General features: G+C 52.9%; 12 protein-coding genes and 2 non-coding genes across 14 annotated transcripts; 9 read left to right on the forward strand and 5 right to left on the reverse strand.

The window, feature by feature from the left end:
• Positions 1 to 62: 62 nt before the first annotated feature.
• Positions 63 to 693, forward strand: KLTH0F06226g (uncharacterized protein; the record flags this gene model as incomplete). The annotated part of the gene is made up of 2 exons (XM_002554430.1): positions 63 to 96; positions 152 to 693. The coding sequence occupies 2 exons, from the start codon at positions 63 to 65 to the stop codon at positions 691 to 693; spliced, it is 576 nt and encodes a 191-aa protein (XP_002554476.1).
• A 378-nt stretch (positions 694 to 1,071) lies between these two features.
• PHO86 (Pho86p) lies at positions 1,072 to 1,977 on the forward strand (the record flags this gene model as incomplete). Its single annotated transcript, XM_002554431.1, has 1 exon — positions 1,072 to 1,977. One exon carries the CDS (start codon positions 1,072 to 1,074, stop codon positions 1,975 to 1,977), a length of 906 nt encoding a protein of 301 aa, XP_002554477.1.
• A 155-nt stretch (positions 1,978 to 2,132) lies between these two features.
• UIP5 (Uip5p) lies at positions 2,133 to 3,377 on the reverse strand (the record flags this gene model as incomplete). Its single annotated transcript, XM_002554432.1, has 1 exon — positions 2,133 to 3,377. One exon carries the CDS (start codon positions 3,375 to 3,377, stop codon positions 2,133 to 2,135), a length of 1,245 nt encoding a protein of 414 aa, XP_002554478.1.
• Positions 3,378 to 3,635: 258 nt separating this feature from the next.
• On the forward strand, positions 3,636 to 3,744 carry KLTH0F06292r. Its single transcript has 2 exons — positions 3,636 to 3,671; positions 3,709 to 3,744. It is a non-coding gene; the product is annotated as a tRNA-Pro (tRNA).
• Positions 3,745 to 4,107: 363 nt separating this feature from the next.
• On the forward strand, positions 4,108 to 4,923 carry SHB17 (sedoheptulose-bisphosphatase; the record flags this gene model as incomplete). The annotated part of the gene is made up of 1 exon (XM_002554433.1): positions 4,108 to 4,923. One exon carries the CDS (start codon positions 4,108 to 4,110, stop codon positions 4,921 to 4,923), a length of 816 nt encoding a protein of 271 aa, XP_002554479.1.
• Positions 4,924 to 5,066: 143 nt separating this feature from the next.
• On the forward strand, positions 5,067 to 6,074 carry UCC1 (Ucc1p; the record flags this gene model as incomplete). Its single annotated transcript, XM_002554434.1, has 1 exon — positions 5,067 to 6,074. The coding sequence occupies one exon, from the start codon at positions 5,067 to 5,069 to the stop codon at positions 6,072 to 6,074; it is 1,008 nt and encodes a 335-aa protein (XP_002554480.1).
• A 281-nt stretch (positions 6,075 to 6,355) lies between these two features.
• UTH1 (SUN family protein UTH1) lies at positions 6,356 to 7,441 on the reverse strand (the record flags this gene model as incomplete). Its single annotated transcript, XM_002554435.1, has 1 exon — positions 6,356 to 7,441. One exon carries the CDS (start codon positions 7,439 to 7,441, stop codon positions 6,356 to 6,358), a length of 1,086 nt encoding a protein of 361 aa, XP_002554481.1.
• A 1,203-nt stretch (positions 7,442 to 8,644) lies between these two features.
• Positions 8,645 to 8,716, forward strand: KLTH0F06402r. The gene has a single exon. It is a non-coding gene; the product is annotated as a tRNA-Asp (tRNA).
• A 191-nt stretch (positions 8,717 to 8,907) lies between these two features.
• Positions 8,908 to 10,086, forward strand: KLTH0F06380g (KLTH0F06380p; the record flags this gene model as incomplete). Its single annotated transcript, XM_002554436.1, has 1 exon — positions 8,908 to 10,086. The coding sequence occupies one exon, from the start codon at positions 8,908 to 8,910 to the stop codon at positions 10,084 to 10,086; it is 1,179 nt and encodes a 392-aa protein (XP_002554482.1).
• Positions 10,087 to 10,372: 286 nt separating this feature from the next.
• On the forward strand, positions 10,373 to 11,263 carry ASF1 (nucleosome assembly factor ASF1; the record flags this gene model as incomplete). Its single annotated transcript, XM_002554437.1, has 1 exon — positions 10,373 to 11,263. The coding sequence occupies one exon, from the start codon at positions 10,373 to 10,375 to the stop codon at positions 11,261 to 11,263; it is 891 nt and encodes a 296-aa protein (XP_002554483.1).
• A 36-nt stretch (positions 11,264 to 11,299) lies between these two features.
• Positions 11,300 to 12,124, reverse strand: KLTH0F06446g (uncharacterized protein; the record flags this gene model as incomplete). The annotated part of the gene is made up of 1 exon (XM_002554438.1): positions 11,300 to 12,124. The coding sequence occupies one exon, from the start codon at positions 12,122 to 12,124 to the stop codon at positions 11,300 to 11,302; it is 825 nt and encodes a 274-aa protein (XP_002554484.1).
• A 1,091-nt stretch (positions 12,125 to 13,215) lies between these two features.
• Positions 13,216 to 15,729, forward strand: MPS1 (serine/threonine/tyrosine protein kinase MPS1; the record flags this gene model as incomplete). Its single annotated transcript, XM_002554439.1, has 1 exon — positions 13,216 to 15,729. One exon carries the CDS (start codon positions 13,216 to 13,218, stop codon positions 15,727 to 15,729), a length of 2,514 nt encoding a protein of 837 aa, XP_002554485.1.
• Positions 15,730 to 15,906: 177 nt separating this feature from the next.
• ARP2 (actin-related protein 2) lies at positions 15,907 to 17,173 on the reverse strand (the record flags this gene model as incomplete). Its single annotated transcript, XM_002554440.1, has 2 exons — positions 15,907 to 17,060; positions 17,152 to 17,173. The coding sequence occupies 2 exons, from the start codon at positions 17,171 to 17,173 to the stop codon at positions 15,907 to 15,909; spliced, it is 1,176 nt and encodes a 391-aa protein (XP_002554486.1).
• Positions 17,174 to 17,683: 510 nt separating this feature from the next.
• On the reverse strand, positions 17,684 to 18,796 carry MRX9 (Mrx9p; the record flags this gene model as incomplete). The annotated part of the gene is made up of 1 exon (XM_002554441.1): positions 17,684 to 18,796. One exon carries the CDS (start codon positions 18,794 to 18,796, stop codon positions 17,684 to 17,686), a length of 1,113 nt encoding a protein of 370 aa, XP_002554487.1.
• Between the last annotated feature and the right edge of the window lie 119 nt (positions 18,797 to 18,915).

An 18,915-nucleotide genomic window follows, 5' to 3' on the forward strand; every position in this document is an offset into this window, starting at 1 on the left:
CAAAAGTCAACCTTACTACTGCTCATCACGAATTCTTAAGATACACACATAAAGGCCAAGGCATGTCCGAGAGCCACCACGACAATGCCTTTCAAGGTACGTAAAACGAGAGCTACGGCAAGCTGAAGTTGAGTTTACTAACTAATCCCAGAGCGCAAGCGCAAGCTGTCGGTATGGGTTAAGAGAATAATACAACCGAACAGGGAACAGGCACAAACACAGCAGCACCAGCGAACGCAGCGCCAGGAGCGGCGCCGACCACAGCAATTTGCGGTGGCGCACTCGAAACCTCACTCTAAAAGGAGATCAGTAAAAGGCGGTTTGGCATCCGCAGAACTGACCACTCCCCAGGCAAAGCGCGAGCCGCTGGCGCGATCCGTGGCGTGGGGCGATCCGATCTACAAAGAAGCTATCCCGCACCTGCCTCGCCTGGAATTTGACCATATACAAGACAACGCGAGCACCGCTCCGCTTGTGTCACATTGCTCGTCCTCCGCAAAGTCTTCGGTGTTCTCGGACGTCACTTCGCTGCAGTCCACCCGTGCTACTGTATCGTCAAGCAAGACCTTCGACACCAATGCCAGCACCGTCGGAATCCCGTCGGCCAGCATTTTGGATCGTGCCAGACACACTAACCCAGCGCAGGGCGCCCCCTCGGTTTTTAGTGCTGCCACGACCCAGCACACAACTTAAACGAATAGAATCCAGCGCCTCTCGTCGCTGGAGGGCCTGGTACCCTCATGGTTTCGAAGGCTCCTTATTCAATGCATTTTTCATCAGTTTTTCTAACATCAAGACTGGCTTAAGTATATATCCAAGGTTACAGCTTCTCGGAGGAAGCACTGCACAAGCCTAGAGGCTCACAATATTGAGCATAGACCTACAGATTAGCCCTTGCCATCCACATTCACAAATTCTCTGACAGATCGGTTTATTTGAGATATAATGGTGCTTCGTACCACGTGGAGCATCCACTCTTCGCATTAAAGGTTTCTCATCGTTGAGCCTTTTCCAATTTACACCACTATTTTGGCCAACAAGCAAAGCGAATCGAACTAAAAGCCCTGAACAATGGCCAAGAAGACGCAGCCTCAGATGGTAGAGCAGATGGATGCTTCGCTGCACGAGCCCATCAACAAAGATGCGCCGCTTACAATTTACGGTTCTAAACTCAAGCCCGAACTGGCGACAGCAGCGCTGAACTTGTCGATAGACTTCCTCAAGCAGCAACAGTCGCTGGCCAACCAACACGTTATGTGGCACCGCAAAACACTAGGAACTGCGTTCCTATGCGCATTCGTGTACCTCGCGCCTAGAGCCACATTTCCAAAGGGCTCGAAGTCTGTAATGGGAACAGTCGTGCAGTTTGTGCTTATGAACAAGGCCCAACTTGTGTACTTCGCAGTGGTGACAATACTCGCCGCATCTTTCATCTTCACGTTCCTAGCTAGGTTCACGGAAGACCTCTTCAAGCGCAAGATCAGCCAGGTGGTGGACACGAACGGTGTGGCCGTTTTTGGCGTTGACCTAACTGAGCTGGTGAAGGGTGATATCAAAGACAAGAGCAAGCTCGATAACACGCAGGTTATTGTGTACAGGGAGACCCCAATTGCTCTGGCGAGCGTTGTAGAGAACAGTCTCATGTCTTCCAACGATGCGCTGGTGATGGGCGTGTCGACCATTGGGTCCCGTAGAGTTTACCTTCAGAGCGGAATCATCGAAGACCTACTGGACTGGGCTTTGATTCGCACAAAAAACATCCAAAAAACCGGCAAGTTCGAGGCCGGAAACTCCATGAAGCTGCTAGTCGAGGTTTACTCTTTTGACAAGGTGATAAAAAAGACCCTAAAGAGCAAAGGTTTCTCGTTGATCAAGGCCGTCAAGCTCGAAGAATCGCGTCTGCTGGGCGGCTTGTTCGGGGTGAAAAAAGAACTGTGGGGTGTGCAGTTCCACTTTGACTCTAAGAAGCAAAAATGAATACCGTTTGATTTATCATATAGCTTGTACTCTCGTTAATTGAAGTTTATTCAAATGTTATATTCGTGTTGGTGTTTACACAATGCTGTATATTGTGGCTAAAGTTGCGCGAACGAGGCGACCGCGGCAAATAAGGAAGCGTTTACGCCAAGCCTTCAGCCCAAAATGCTGGCCTGGCTTTTCTTTCTCCTCAGTCTCACTGCCCTCTTGATGCTGATTCTGATTGAAAGTGAAAGCCCATAGAGAAAAAACATTACAAAAGAGATCTTCGCCATATAATAAAGCGTGGAATGCTTGCTCTTGTTGCGCGCAACTGGGTCTTGGTCCGTCCCACCCTGGCGCTTGACCTGCAGCCACTTACCGTAGTCATCCTCTCCTATTTTTACCCGCTCGCCGTACTCTTGCGCGAGGAAATATTGCATCTCTTTGGCGTAGTCAAAGCCCTCCTCTTCATGCTCATCCCAGTGGAACTCAGATGTTTCGACGCCCTGAATCTCGACGGTTTGAGTGGCTTGACCGGTGAGGGCACCAATGGCAATGTACCTCTGCCCTGTGACTCTATTTTTGGGCAGGTACAGATTAGAGTCCTGTTGGTATAACTCGATCCACTCGTTACTGTCGGGGTACTTGATGTCGACCTTGAGGAACCCGATGCTCTCCAGGTATATAATTCTGAGCTTCGTGTCTTTGCCAGACATCAGCGAGCGCTTCAGCTTGATGAGGGGACACAAGTTGTGTCCCGTGCTTTCGGTGCCATCTGTGGCAGCACTGTAGTGATGCTTGCGCGGGTCCATGTTTAGGAGAACAGACATAAAGGGGGGCTTCAACCTCGTCTTGGGATCATTCTTGTAGGTGTCTATGACGACCGCCAGTCCAGGGAGGTTACGCGGAAGCCCCATCAGACCCCGGTCATTGCCTATAATACCGCCAGAATTGTGTTCATACTGCGAGCGCCCGTAAGACGACATCATGTTCTGCTGGATGTAGTCCTTTTCTGGGCTGATCGCGACGACCATGCCGTCGCCCATGAACTGGCTAGACACCCCGGTATTGTGGATCTTGAACGACACCACGGTCTCGAAGTCGTCCAGGACGTTGTCGCCTGCGCCGTTCGACACCACCACGCCGTACTGGCCGAGCTGGCCCCGGGAGGTCAGCCGAATGTTTCCGAAGTTGCGGATCTGCGTGGCTCCATCCACCAGCCAAAAGTTGTTGATCTTGTCCAACAGCGGGATCGAGAGGCTGGCATCTGCGTTAGGCTCGCGCTGGACGCGTGTCCTCCACAGAGGGAAAGGCCCGCTGCGCATTTCCGCGTTCTGGCTTGGCTTGAACACGAGCCTGAAGCCCAGGAACACCAGCGCGATTAGCGCAGCCTGCGTCCACGCTCTCCACCCTCTCATCTGAGTCTCGGCTTCCTGAGGAATGCGTTCCAGAAGGCTTGAACGGATCAATTATTTCAACCGCCCAAATACCTGATCAAAACAGATAAAAAGAGCAAACCAAAGACACGCAGAACACTCCTATAGCCCAGCCCGAAACCAAAAGCATTCCCAGGAAGTCCTGTGCGCTCGCAACCTTGACCAACTTCTTAATTAATTTTGGAGAAAAACACTTGTATGGTACATGATCCAGTCTAGTTGACGTATTCCAACAAACACGGGCGTGTGGTCTAGTGGTATGATTCTCGCTTTGGGCGAGGTTCGAGACTTAACTCGGACCAATTACCAGACATGTGAGAGGCCCTGGGTTCAATTCCCAGCTCGCCCCGTTTTACCTTTTTGATGCAATTGTTCGTCAATTGACAGTTTCAAGCGGTGTTGAACAACTTCAGGCTATTGAGCCCACTGCAGAATCCTCCTGGACTCGCTTCCCACTGACGCGTTTTAAACTAGCAGTATATGTTCCCTCCTCTGATCTCCAGTATTATTTCCACGTTCCAACACGTAAATGTTTCGCAGGGGACTCGAACCTCCGATTAAATTGATGAATAAGGTGATGGTTTTTCCAGTATTGTAAGATGTGATGTGCCGTCGTCCACTTCTCGAGACCACCAGGCACTCAACAGCAGCAAGACTTTTGCAAACCTAGTCTCTCGTATCAGCCAGCGGCGTCATCATAGTTTAGCCCACAATGCCTAAAGCACCAACTCCTCGTTGTATCATCGTGCGTCACGGACAGACCGAGTGGTCAAAGTCGGGCCAGTACACCGGGTCAACAGACCTGCCACTGACCGAGTACGGTGTGGGCCAGATGAAGAGAACCAGCGAGTGCATTTTCCGCAACAAGTTCATCGACCCCAACAGCATCACGTACATCTTCACCTCTCCACGCACGCGTGCGCGCCAGACTGTGGATCTCATTCTCGCGTCGTTGACGCAGGAGCAGAGAGAGCGGATCCGCGTGGTGGTCGACGAGGACCTGCGCGAGTGGGAGTACGGCGACTATGAGGGTCTTCTGACTTCGCAGATCGTGGAGCTGCGCAAGTCGCGCGGCCTGGACCGCGAGCGGCCATGGAACATCTGGAGAGACGGCTGCGAGAACGGCGAGAGCACGGAGCAGTTCGGCCTGCGTCTGTCGCGCGCGATCGCACGGATCCAGAACCTGCACCGCCAGCACCAGGCACAGGGTATCGCGTCGGACATCATGGTTTTCGCGCACGGCCACGCGCTGCGCTACTTCGCGGGCCTGTGGTTGAAACACGGTGAGGAGAAGCCTTGCGACGGCAAGAAGCCCGTGCCCGCGACGTACCAGGACGAGACGGTCCCATATGTGGCTCTGAAGACCTACAGACACCTCGTAGACAACCCCAGCTTCTTGCTGGATGCGGGCGGCATCGGCGTGTTGTCGTACGCGCACCACAACATCGACGAGCCCGCACTGGCACTCGCCGGCGCATTTGTGTGCCCTCCTGAGGAAGAGTCGCAGCACGGCGCGACCGAGTCCTAAGCGCGGATGCTTTTGCGTGCGTGTGTGCGCGCGCTCCGATTTGGACCGTTTATATATACATATATATATATTATGTTCCCTTATAGACTTTGAACAAATATTGTAAGCTCGAGTTTTCAGCGGAATAAGCGGCACCTCGCGCGATGCTGGACCATTTCCCGACAGAGCTGCAGCTGCGGCTGCTGGCATGCAACCCGCAACTAGCGTTTGTGAGCCGCGGCTGGTACCGGCTCAACAACCTGTTTTACAGAGACTTATGTGTGCAGCTGAGGCCCGAAAGCTACTGGAAGGGCCTCGCGACGTGGATCTGCGCGTACGTGAAAAGCCTAGATCCCGACAGAAAGGACGCGCGCCTGATCAATCGCGGGTTCATGCGCGACACGGGTGGCGAGTTCGTGGAGTTCATGTGCGACTCGTGGCAGATCCTGTACAGTGTGCTTTTCGCGAGCCCGAGATTCTTCGGGATGGACAGCGCGAGAATGGAGATTGAAGACTCCAGCAACTCGGTCAGCGAGTACTGCTGCCCGATGGAGCTGGTGGGCGGGCGCGAGTATGAGTGTAGCGTGTGGTTCCGGAAGCGCAGCACGTTGAACAAGTTTGGCGCCGTCCGAGTGGTTTGCGAGGCCGACGCGCCGCGCGAGGCCGGCGCGGCCGGCCTCGTCGGAGGCGCAGGCGCCGTGCTGTTGGCGCGCGACCTGCCCGTGAGTATCGACAACTGGTGTGAGTCCGCCGGGATGTACAGCTTCGCGGCGGGCAAGATCAGAGTGCCGCCGGAGCTGGGTCACGTGCAGGATGCACGGATGCGGGTCTGGATCACAAGCCCGACCAGCGTCGAGATGGTCGCGGTGGACCTGAGGCCCTACCAGCGTGGCAAGCAGTGGCTGTTCCTGTCGACGCCGCAGCAGGGGATATTCAGCGCGGAGGAGCAGCGGCTGAGCAAGGCGCGGATGGGCTGGGCGATGGAGCGCACAGGGAACGAGGAGGCGCCGGCCGCGGGCGCGGGCGCGGGCGCACCCGCAGAGGACTTCCGCGTAGTGTACCGGTTCCCGCGCGAGCAGGGCAAGGCGCTGAAGGTGAGGAGCGTGCGGTACCCGTGGCTGGGGCAGGGCGCGGTGACGAGAACGCTGGACCGGGTGCGGAACATCACGTGACGCGCAGAGCATAGCACGTGCAGAAGACAAATCCCAGCACGTGACAGATGCGCACGTGACACGACACGCGCTACACCCCCCCCGCGCGCCCAATCTTACCTAGCAACGTTAACTTGAAACCTATAATAATCTTAACATAATACTAATAAAACTACAACCGGGACGCGGGCGCCGGGGCCTGCGTCGCACAAAAGAACCGTAAACGCCCGGCTGATGCGGGCAGGAGATGAAGTGGGGGAACTGAGAAGAGATTTCTAGTGGGTATCCGTGGGCGCACGCGCCTAGTAGAACACGAAGTTGGCCGTGCCAGAGGTCACCGTCACGGTGCAGCCGTCGGAGCCGCTGCCCGAGTACTTGCCGTCCTCGTACTTGCATTCGCCCGACACGCTGGCGCCGTCCGCGGCCTCGATCTTCACGTTGAAGTTGGGCGCGTCGCTGTTGTTAGGGTTGGGGATGATCGACAGGTAAGTCTTTCCGTCCGTGTAGCCAGAGCCAAGCACCACTGGCGCCCAGTTTCCGACACCAGACCCGTCGGTGCCCCACACGCAGCCGTCCTCGACGCCGACGCCGGCGTTGTTGACGTAGTACTGCGCGGACGTTTTCTTACCGCCCCATTTGTAGTATGAGTCCTCTTTGACGACAGACACGGGCTGCGAGGAGCCCGCGCCGACGACCGTGGGAATCACCATGTTCTCGGAGCCGGGGTAGTCCGTGCGGCACATGGCGATGTCCTGGCCCTTGTTGTTGACCGCGTACGCGGAGTCCTGGCCCCACTCACACAGATACTCGGAGTCCGAGTTGGTGCGGTAGAGGTAGCCGTTGCGGCACTCGAGTCCGCCGACGGAGCGGCCGTCGGAGGGCTGCTGCGATGGCCACTGTGTCTTGGACATACCGGGCTGGCACGCGTAAGAGCAGTAGTAGCCGTCTTGGCAGGAGTCCGCGGTGGAGCCGTCGTCGGACATGATAGAGGCCCAGCCGCCGAATCCGACCCACGAGAGGGGAATGACGCCCTGGCCGGAGGGGAAGTCGGAGCAGCGCACGGTGCCGTCCTGGAACTTGGAGGAGGGGCCGGAGAAAGCGGAGAGGTCGCCGGAGATACCGGAGGAGGAGGAGGAGGAGGAGGAAGGCGAAGCCGACGACGACGACGGCGATGACGAACCCGACGAAGAGGCCTTGGACGAGGAAGCCGCAGGCGATGACGCCGCGGATGACACCGCGGACGACGCCGCTGGCGCGGAGGAGCCGCCAGCGGTCACGTACTGAACGACCGTCGTCACCGCATCACGACGTGCGTGGTGATGGGCGCCGGCGGGAGCCGCCAGCACGGGCGCCGCGGCGAGAGACGCGAGTATGATCTTGGAAAGCATCTTTTTTTCGGGGTTACTGGTGAACTTTGAAAGCTGTTGCGGAAGCGATAGTGCTGTGTATCGGCTGTATCGATTGCTTGTGTGCCAACGGCGAAGGAATGACTAAAAGTTGGACAACAATGCTCTGCGTGGAATGAATGACTCTAGTACGGCGTGTTCACGATACTGGTGGGCGTTGGCAGTGTTAAGCTCTTCCTTTCTAGAACCGATTACGATCTGGACCGGGGAAACTTGGCGCGCTACCCCTTTTATACCCCGGCAGTGACGGTGGCAACTGCGCGCGCGACCCGGGCTCGGCATAAGCAACGCTCAATTAGAGGCCACAGCAGTGCTGCCGGGGCTAAAAAATTTTTTTTGCTCACTTCGGCAGCGTAAGTGCATGCGGCGGACTCCATCGACGTTGTGTCGTGTTTCCGCTTTGTTACAGTTCGAGACGAAATGCGTGGTGTGTGGTCCGCACGCAGCGAGGGCGGCTTAGGAACTGCTACAGCCGCAAAAGCAACGGGGTCTGGGCTCGAGGGCCGAAGCCGAGGCTGCCGTGCGCGCGCGTCTGGGCCCTGCAGGCCCAGACCCGCCCGGAACTGTTGACGTGGTTTCCCGATCGGGGTGGCGGAGATCGGCCAAACTGCCGGATGCGGCAGCGTGATGGCGAGAGGCGAGCCGTCGTGGGGAGCGACCGAACGCAGGCCCGTGCCGGAGGCGTTGGTGGTGGCTGCGGGAGGTGCAGGAGACGCAGAGGAGCGCGCGGGAGTGCGCTGGCCACGTGCGGCATGCCGCGGCGAAAGGTGCAGCTTGAAGTGCAGCGGATCATTAAGCCAGATACGGCAAAAAAGGAAGGACGCGGAGTCTAGACCGGAAAAGAAAGGCGGGGGCGGTGGTGAGTCGCGGGCTGAGACGCGGGGTGGCTGGGTGTGGTGGGCCGAGGCGTGAGGCGTAAGCGAGGCGTGAGTGAAGTATGAGTGAGGTGTGAGGCGTGGCCGTGAGGAGCGCGTGGTGCGTGGGTGGAGAACGCGTGCGAGCACGTGGTGTCGGGGACGAAGCTTGAGTGCGGTACACACGGGTTGGTTGGGCGAGGCTCGTATGGGCGCGGCGCTGGAACATGGCACGTGACGTCCCCAAATGGTCACGTGGAGAGACGGGCACTACCATGTGACTCGAGGAACCCGTGATAAGCACTGCAGTCGCTCTTTTCTTCACAGCACATCCGCGATAGTTTAGTGGCTAGAATTCGAGCTTGTCGCGCTCGGGACCGGGGTTCGATTCCCCGTCGCGGAGGTTTATTTTTTGTTTTCGCGTTGCCGCGCCCTCGCGCTTTTTTCCTCCATATTGCTTCGTCGCATACCTCAACCAGGCCTGCGTCCCTGACACACAGACATGAGCGCCGCGCTTCTGCCGCTTCGCCCCACAGCTTTCTGCCGTCTCGCCAACCCGTCTCGCTTCTCAGTCCCCCGTCCACCGCTCTCCTAATGGTCGGCGCATCCATTATCCTTGCCGTCGGCGTAGCTGTAGGGGTCGTATCCTCCGCTACGCAGTCCGTGGGCCTGACGCTGCAGCGCAAGGCCAGCGTCGCGCACGCCGCGTCGCACGGCCGGCGCTCGCTCTACCGCAGCGGCACCTGGCAGCTCGGGTTCGCGCTGTTCCTGCTTGCCAACATCGTCGGCAGCACGGTGCAGATCGCGACGCTCCCGCTCATCGTGCTCGCGCCTCTGCAGAGCTGCGGCCTGCTGTTCAACTCGCTCGCCGCGCACTACCTCCTGAAAGAGCGCTCCACGTGGCTCACGGTCGCGGCCACGCTGCTGGTGATCCTGGGCGGCATGGTCGTCGGCGTGGTCGGCGTCTCCGCGTCGTCCAGCATGGACACCGTCACCCACTCACTGACGCAGCTGGTGCGGCTCGCGCACCAGCGCCTGTTTCTGCGCTGGTTCGCGCTCACCAACGCGGCCGTCGTGTTGCTGCTGGCCGCGACCTCGTGCTACGCGCACGCCCTGCCGGCCGTGGTCAAGGGCGTCGTCTACGGCTGCTGCAGCGGCACCTGGTCCGCGCACTCGCTGCTCATGGCCAAGTCCGTCTCCGACGTGGTTTCCCACGCGGTCCTGCAGGGCACCGCGGACCTCCGCACCCTCGGCTTCTGGCTGCTGGTCCTGGCCTTCGTGTCGCTGGCGCTCGCCCAGCTCTTCCTGCTCAACAAGGGCCTGCGCCACCTCTCCACCTCTGTGCTCTACCCGCTGGTCTTCTGCGTCTACAACCTGATCAACATCTTCAACGGTCTCGCGTTCTACCACCCGCCGGACACGCCGCTGGCGCGCGTCTTAGCCGTCATGCTGCCGGGCGCCGCGAGTCTCGTACTCGGCGTCGTGCTCTTGTCGCGCGACCAATACAACATGTTCCAGCACGAGAACACGGCCGCGGCCTCGGACCCCTCTCGCCGCACAAGCACGCTGTCCTACACCAGCCTGCGGCCCCAGTCCATGGATCTCTCGTCTCTGCAATCCACCCCGCTTTCCGCCGACGACTCGGACGCCTTCTACATCTCGCTGCCGCAGGCCACACGCAAGGATAAGTACGGGTCCGTCAACTCTTCCAAACGCAACAGCAGGCGGGTCCTGTCCTATGAACAAGAAGGCATACTCACACAGATGGTGTAGAGCGCATAAAAGAGAAGCTCGAAGGGCGCACAGCGCGCCGCGCACCCGCACGGTCTCTTGCAAGGCATTTCTATATAGATTCTACGTTTTAATGCCACGGTGCTCTCGACTTGGAGTGTCTTCAAGCTGCTGGCGCTCTTTGTCTGTTTCTTGATATTGATCTGGCGGCGACGCGTAAGCTGTGTAGAATTTCATGAAAAATTATATAAAAAAAAACACGTTAGGGCATGCGACTTCCTCGTCCACAGCACACGATCCATATAGCTCTCAGTGATCGAATTGCACAATGTCCATAGTCTCACTGCTCGGCATCAACGTCCTTAACAACCCCGCCAAGTTCACAGACCCCTACGAGTTTGAAATAACGTTCGAATGTCTGGAGCCTCTGAAAAACGACCTGGAGTGGAAGCTGACGTACGTCGGCTCGTCCCGAAGCCTAGAGCACGACCAGGAGCTAGATTCTATCCTCGTAGGGCCTGTGCCCGTCGGCGTCAACAAATTTCTCTTCACAGCCGACCCGCCCTCGCCCGAGCTCATCCCCGCTAGCGAGCTGGTCAGCGTCACCGTGATCCTCCTCAGCTGCTCTTACGACGGTCGCGAGTTCGTTCGCGTAGGCTACTACGTGAACAACGAATATGATAACGAGGAGCTGCGGGAAAACCCACCCGCCAAGGTCCAAGTAGATCAAGTGGTGAGGAACATCTTGGCCGAGAAACCAAGGGTGACAAGGTTCAACATTATCTGGGACAACGAGCAAGGTGAGGAGTACCCGCCAGAGCAACCTGAGCTTGAAGAGGAAGAGGAAGACGACGAAGACGAGGAGCAGGAGGAAGATGACGAAGACGACAACGATATTGAGGAGGAAGACGACGAAGAGGAGAAAGCTCCCGGATATGAAAGCAAGGAAGCCTCGGAGTCCAAGGACGAGAAGGAGGAAGGCCCGGAAGCGAAAAAGCGGAAGCTGAAGGCCGAAGATGAAGATGAAGATGAGGCCGAGGAAATAGATTTGGAAGAAGATGACGAAGAGGAAGAAGAAGAAGACGGCGACGCGCCTGAGGAAGACGGCGAAGAAGAGCGCGAGGGAGCCCTCGAGGAAGAGAGAGAAAACACCGTAGAAACCGCACCTACGCCACAAGACACGTCCGCCGCCGCGGCTGCCTCCGATCCCGAACCCTAGAGGGAAGGCAACGCTACGCATGAGTCAGCATGATAATTATTGGTTCTCTTCCCATAGGCTGTTGATTACCTGAAAAATACGGGTGACCTTCTCAGCATCATTTGGATTGGCCCTCGCGGAGCCCCGAAAGACCTTGTCCGGATGCCACACCACACGCTGCTGTTTCAAAACTTCGCGCAATGGCAGCCTTAGACTCAGGGCGCTTCTTCCCAGGAAATCTGCTAGGCTCGCTTTGTCGATGCTCTGGATTGTCACTTCTTGCACCAGCGGCGCTCCCGGAAGCGGCGCTCTGGTAGCACCCAGCTCACGGGCCCAGTAAACGGCAATATCGTCCGGGTGCGAGGAGCGCTTGGAATGCATACTGGCGCGGTCAAAAATGCGAGAGTCTATATAATTGGTATCGTCCGCTCCTCCGCTAGGCGAGCTGGACTCTGCGGCCCTGGTAAATTTTTCGTAGTCACTGCGACTACCAACGAACTTGTAGCCGTTTATAGGGTTCCCATACTCATACGTGGGTTCTGTAATTCTGGTTTGTGGTTTTACCTCTTGCTGGGAGCGTGAGCATTCTTGCGGAATGCGCTCGCGTTCCAAGGCTATAAGCTCTTCTTTTCCTGAAAATGCATTGGTGCCCGGAGCCTTAAGCTTGTAGGGGCCAGGCCTTGGCCGCGGGTCTTGCGTTGCGGGGTTCTTTTGACAATCGCCGGCTTTCGCGCTGCCGCTGCAAGCTGCGTTCTTGCCCTTTTCTTCCAAGGGGACATCAGGCCTCGCGGCGCGACGCCGCACGTATACAGGCTTGAAATACTTGAACTCATCCTCGTCGCTGGACTCGCTAGTACTTAAATAATCTTGCGAGAAGGCCATGATCACGCAGACAGGCGGGGACAGCGAAGAGATGAGCCATGCAAGTTCTTTATGTGCCGACTCGAACAGAAACTTAGAAGATCCAAGTATACCTCCACAATACACAGTCACAAGATAGCCGAGCAAAGGTAGGGGCTTGACGCGGTAGCTCTTCTGTTCCTCTGCTTGACCGCTGCTCAACTTCGGTGTTACTTAATTTTTTGATCTAAACTGTGTATGAAAAGATCCAATGTAGCATTTCTACAGCTCAGTTAGAATTCAGGAACACTCAACGTGATTCTGGAGATCGGCTAATGGTATTTCTAGCTTATAGTTTTTGCTGGCAACTCAGCAGATAATGCCGAACCAGTACGCAAGCGTCTGCTCCATTTTAAAGCTAAAAGGGCTTCGGTAAAGCTCCTTGCCATCGGGAAACACATCACAGGCTACGCCATTTTAAAGGCCTGGAGTTCTCAAAGAAATGGCTTGCTGTGGTTCTTTCTAATAGAAGCAAACCGCTCTCAGGCACCTTACCTATACTCAATTGTGTAGGATTTTATGCCTAAAAGTTGCCTAGAGCACAAAAGACTACACTCTCTTAGCTATAGCACAACTCCAGAGCCAAATATGAAGGTAAATGCTAGCTCTAGAGAAAACATAGTGCCCTCAACACCTTTGAACGCCGCTTAGCAGTCCGGCAACGAATATGCATTATCACGTGACAGAAGCACTCAAATACCTTTAAACGAACGCGTCGCCAGAGGATAAAACAGTTTTCGGGCATGATTTTTTGTGTTTCGTATATAATTATATGTGCTAGCGATGATTATACTAGATCTTAAGTGTTTACAAGGCGTAATAAATCAACACTGCGGAGGTACATCATCGTGTTAAGAGCTTGCGTTGAGAACAGACCTTAAACACGTTTACTATACCTCTCGTTGCGCTCAGAGGCTGATTAATACGTGTTACAGACAGGACTCTCATTTCCGCTTGGACCTGAAGCTATCTCACGACTTTGTCCTGGGCTTGTAATTACCTATTGTTTAACAACATCGTCAAGGCCCTGAGAGCAGCTCTAACATCCCATCTATGAATCGTTTGGGAAAGGAATGTCCAGCTATACTGTGAGATCTTCCGTTCCTGGTGCACCGAGCAACAGGAGGCTGGAGTTCCCGGCGCGAAGGACATCTGTACAGAGCCTGGCTCGGGACGATTCGGACGACGAGAACATGCTGGGTCCGCCTAAACTGAGCAACTTCGGTTCAGCCCTTCTTTCTGACAAAGAAAACGTCGAGCCGTACCCATACTCTCGGAATCAAAGCGTCTCAAACGCAAAAAGGTACAGCCAACCGCCTCGGGCTGCAGCGCGGCCTGAAACTTTCGGCGCGGTTAGAGAGTTCTCTTCTAGCAACACCAACAATAGCGTTGCAGGCCCGTACTCAACTTTCCATTCTGAGGAGCACTCTGACTCTACCATGTTTGCCACTTCAAAACACAACCAGCAAAGCATGACAACGTTCAATCCCGAAACGCCGTCAGAACAAGGCAAACCCGAGGACATGTACCTAGAAAAAAGCCGGTCAAGAGTCAAGAGCATGCAGCAGACACTGAGAGATGAGCTTTCCTTAAGGAGCTCGAAACGCCGAAATAGAAGGTTTGTCTCTTCTAGGTTCAACCTGCTTGGTCCCGCAAAAAGAGCGTCCTCTAATACAGGCACCCCCAATCATAGCGAACTTGCTGACGAATCCAACGTGTCCCAGCAGGAGGCTAATTTTTCCCACTCATCGAGCGCCGGCGCTACTGCTCACCAAAACGAGTATAACGTGTTTTATGAATCGCAAAATTCCAGCTCCCCACAGAAAGACAGCGCGGCTCCTACTGACCACACAAGCATTAATTATGATAATATTGAATTCGGGGACTTGAATCCATATCAATATCTCAAAAAGCACAATATTCCAACTACCGAGCTGCCGAACATCTCGAGGCTTTATTTTGAACGGCAGAAGGGCGAAAACAGGAAAACAGCTCTTCGCAAAAACATCGCCGCTAAAGACGCCTTTCAAACAAGATTGACGTCTGCTTCACTTTCAAACTCGCCCCTTCTGAAACACGTTGACCTCATCAAACGTGAGCAATCTATACCGAAGCGGCAACCTCGAAGAAAAATTAGTGACCATGCCACAAATAACGACTCCAAAGCGTGGTCTTCACCCGTCTCTAGCTCGAAAGGTCTGAAGACAGCTCCTAGTCGGGATGGAACAAGTCCAAGGGCAAGTGAAATGTATGAAAATATAGAGAGACCCGAGCGCGATACATTTGGATCTATCAGAAGGCGAGAAGCCCTTTCTAACATCAACATCAACAGCAATTACCACCAACTTCAAAATAAAAGAACAAAGTACTCGACTGAGAACTTAGAAGAAGCAAGAGGGATTCACAGGCCTCCATTCGAACATTCAGTCCAAGAAGAGCGGTTTGCGAATCATGGTTTCAAGCATCGCAGCCCGCCTGCTGTTCCCGAAAGGAAGCACGTTGAGATTGTTGAGCCCTTGAAAACGACAGAAAGTATTCCTCTCAAGCCACCTGCTACAAGTGGTGACAGTTACAACAGAAGAAAACCAACGATTTATGTCAACGGTACAGAGTACGAAAAGCTGGAGCTTTTGGGAAGGGGTGGATCATCAAAAGTCTACAAGGTCAAAAATGTTGCAAACAATAAAGTCTATGCACTTAAAAGGGTGTCATTTGATGAGTTTGATGACAGCAGCATCGAGGGGTTTAAAGGTGAAATTGAGCTACTGAAAAAGTTGGAAACAAAACCGCGAGTAGTGAAGCTCATCGATCATGAGATGGATCACGGAGTTTTGTATGAAGTCATGGAATGTGGAGACCACGACCTGTCGCACACTTTAGCCTTAAGGTCGGGAATGGGTCTGGACGTCGAATTTGTGAGATTTCACTCTCAAGAGATGCTAAAATGCGTTAAGGTGGTGCACGACTCAGGAATAGTGCACTCCGATCTGAAACCCGCAAATTTCGTCTTTGTGAAGGGGATCTTGAAAATCATCGACTTTGGGATCGCAAACGCAGTACCAGAACACACAGTGAATATTTACAGAGAAACCCAAATCGGAACGCCGAACTACATGGCGCCTGAAGCTCTTGTTGCTATGAATTACACCCAGGGTCAGCCGGCTGAACAGAATAGATGGAAAGTCGGTAAGCCTTCGGACATTTGGTCTTGCGGGTGTATAATATATCAGATGATATATGGTAGGCCACCCTACGGTGGATTCCAAGGCCAAAATAGGTTACTCGCAATCATGAATCCGGAGGTTAAAATTGTTTATCCCGAGAAAACTTCGAACGGGGACGTGGTTCCAAAAACTGCGATTGATACAATGAAAGCCTGTTTAGAAAGGAATCCTGAAAAGCGCTGGTCCGTTGATGAAGTTTTGAATGGCCCATTTGTTAAGCCTATTGCGGTGACACACTTTTTCATACGGGACCTGATCAAAAACTCCGTGAAGTACGGTGCTAACCAGAGAGAGATTTCCAACGAGAAAATCGAGGAGTTGGCTGAAGATGTTTGGCATAGATTAGCAGATTTTAGGCTGTGAAAATTAATAACGAAAACATGTAGCATTTGTATTATAGAAGGTAGTTTGAAGTTTAAGATATACTCAGGGAAGTTAATAATACTTCGAACTTTGCTCATCAGTGATAAGCGGGTCAGTTGTCTGTTACAAGGTTCGTAATGAAGTTAGTTAGTTCTTATTTACCACTTCAGATATGCTTCATCTTGGTCCGAATTTTGACATTGCTGATGGCCCCATTTCTTGCCATTCTTGTTTACTCAACCACATATGGTCCTTATCCGCCATAATGTTTGCAAGAACAGCACCACCAATGAAAACCATATGCTTCCTTCTGGGAGGGTCTTCGATTCTAACCTTGAACTTTTCCAGGCGTGATGGGTCGTTCCTAAGAACTCGTGTGAACCATAGCTGTTTTAATTCTTTTTCCAGTCTTGATGGAAGGCCTGGGTACATACTAGAGCCACCTGATAAAACGATGGCTCTATATAGGGCACTTCTCACATCAACATCTGCGGCTTGAATTGTGTTGAACAACATTTCCCCGACACCAGGTTGTTCGACATCCACCAAATTGGGCTGAAATAAACATTCGGGGGCTTCGAATCTTTCGGATCCGACCTTGATAACTCTTCCGTCAGGAAGTTCATAGTTTTCAACCAAAGTCGTTGTCTCTCTGGCAAGCTTGGTATCCAAGTCCAAGTCGTAGGACACATAACTTAGCTTTTCTTTTATTTGGCGTACAGTCTCAAAGTCTGCGCTTCTGTTGAAAGCATAACCCCTTCTGGATAGCAAATCTATCAAATGTCTTGTGACGTCTCTTCCTGCAACGTCCAGCCTTCTCGTTAGATGGTTCAAAACCACGGACTCATAGACCGGAACAATATGCGTCACACCATCACCAGAGTCAACCACAACACCCGAAGACAAACCTTGTGCGTAAAGAGCGAGAACCGCTTGAATAGCCACGTAGACCCCACCAAAATCGTATTTCTCGAACATGACTTCACACATCTGTTCTCTATTCCTCAATGGGTTCATCGGAGGCTCAGTTAGCATGACCTTGCCACCTGAAGTTGAAGGAAGCTTCATCTGGTCATAAAACGCATAGTCCCAAAGCAATTCCATATCCGACCAGTTCTTTATTACACCATTCTCCATGGGATATGAGATTTGAAGGTATGAACGCACAGCACTAGCTTCGTCACCAATCATGATATCTTTCAACGGGGTAACAACATTGGCACGCTCTTCAGCTCTCAGAATAGGCCTCCCCACAATCGAAGGAAAGGTATAGTCCGGGAAGTTTTCCCCGGCGCGCCCAATCTTCACAAAACCAGTGCCTTGATCGAGAACTGGAGTCCGAATGTTAGTTTCAAAAGCACAATTATCGAATGGAGTGAGAACTCGACGGATCTGGACCGTCAGATCACTAAAGTAACATACCAATTGGAGTCCTAAGATCCATTTTTGTTGTTTATAGTCCTTCTTGGGCTGGTTTAATCTCCTATGCGATTTGTTACGAGCCCCTTTTCTATTCTCACCTAAATTTCAATTCCCATAACATCTACATACATGAGTACAAAAGTATTCGGATCGTTAAAAAGAGCATGACGGAGCCTCGCGCCTAGGTGTCGCTAGACACGCAGCTTCATCCCAACGAACTCCTTATTTGCTTCGCACACGTTCCGAAAGCCTTCTGACGATTCCTGCTTCTAGAAGGCTTTCAAGCACCTTTAAACTGAAGTATAAACAATTTTTCGCTAAAAGAAGGTAGTTGCAGCTCCAAATGCCTAAGATTTACTGTTGGTCAACTGTATGGCCACATGCGTCTATTTCAATATTTGAAAGGGAAACGGATGGGAATCCTATCCATTGTTTAAACTTAAAGTTTTGGTGTAATGCCAATCAAAAATATTTTCTGACGCCGCTGACAAGATGCTATTATTTCGAATGAACAAACCTCTAAGAGCCCCCGTTAAATGTTGTGGTCCGCGTCTCGGTACGTAAATTCCCGGTGACCGTCATCTGCTGTTCGCACATAATATGCCGACGTGGGCTTTCCTCTGGCTTCACCGTAGTCTTTCAACACAAATTGTTTGGCATACAGAGACCGCGCCGGTCTGATGCTTATAACCATAGGACATTCTTTGTTTTGCGACGCCAACTCTTCAACAAACTTGAATGAGCCTGTTTGCCCAGCCATGCTATCGTCCAGAACCCCTATAGCAACGTATGCGATCAATTTTCGCTCTTGGCTGGATGATAAAAGATATAGAGGATAAGAGATGGTCATAACAAGTGAGTTATTGATGCTTTGTCCTCTTATCCTTGGAGTATCTGTAGCTAAGGAAAGATCATAGCCTTTTTTTACCCAGGTGGAGGCATCGCTTCCCAAAAAGAAATCTCTAAGGCCAAGCTCATTGTTTTTAAAGGCCTCCAGTACTCGTCTATCCAGAAATGCCAGAGCTTCATCAGCCCGGCGTTTCGAATTAGCAGCATCGATTTTTTGACTCCGTATCTCGTCCATTACGCCGCGAAATGAGCCTGCAGCGAAGCCGTCGCTTCCTAAAAGCGACTCGAACATTTGTGTTTGTAAGCCCCAAACAGTTTTATAATTGATGCTCATTTTTGTAGCGAGCAAGCAACGATGTAGCTGGCCGAGTAGGGTGGTGTTTTGCCATCTTTTGAACTGGAAAACCGCTATCCCTGCTATAATAAGAGGGAATAAGAACGTAAAGACTAAGGGGAGAACGACCAATAGCAATGCGATGGTCCCAATAAGGGCAACAATGCCTAGTAAGGGAGGAAATGTGTAGAGCTTGAATGGCGACTTGCCCTCCCCGGGAAATCTTCCGTTCTGAAAGGGAGAACGAAGGATCGCATCCCTGTGGAAACTTCGCTTTTGTATCAAAAATTGTTGGCTGGCAAGACTGGGGAAGTTGGCGATATTGGCTTGGCGCGGGAATTTAGCGATTTGGATTACTGAACATATTCCTTTATTCTTGGGCCAATTAGCGCTAGTCAATAGATTTAGATTGCGTAAAGCGAAAGGCCTGTGACCAGAGCGTATACCTAAGCTAGGAAGCATTTCTGAAAGCAAGGATAGGATTTTACGCCAAGACTCCTAGCCTGAACCACAGTACCTCACTCTAATTAGCCTTTAGCTAGGTTTAATTTCATTTCAAGAGACTGAACCATTAAAATCGG

This window comes from Lachancea thermotolerans, assembly GCF_000142805.1.
Source record: "Lachancea thermotolerans CBS 6340 chromosome F complete sequence".
NCBI classification, from domain to species: Eukaryota; Fungi; Ascomycota; class Saccharomycetes; order Saccharomycetales; family Saccharomycetaceae; genus Lachancea; species Lachancea thermotolerans.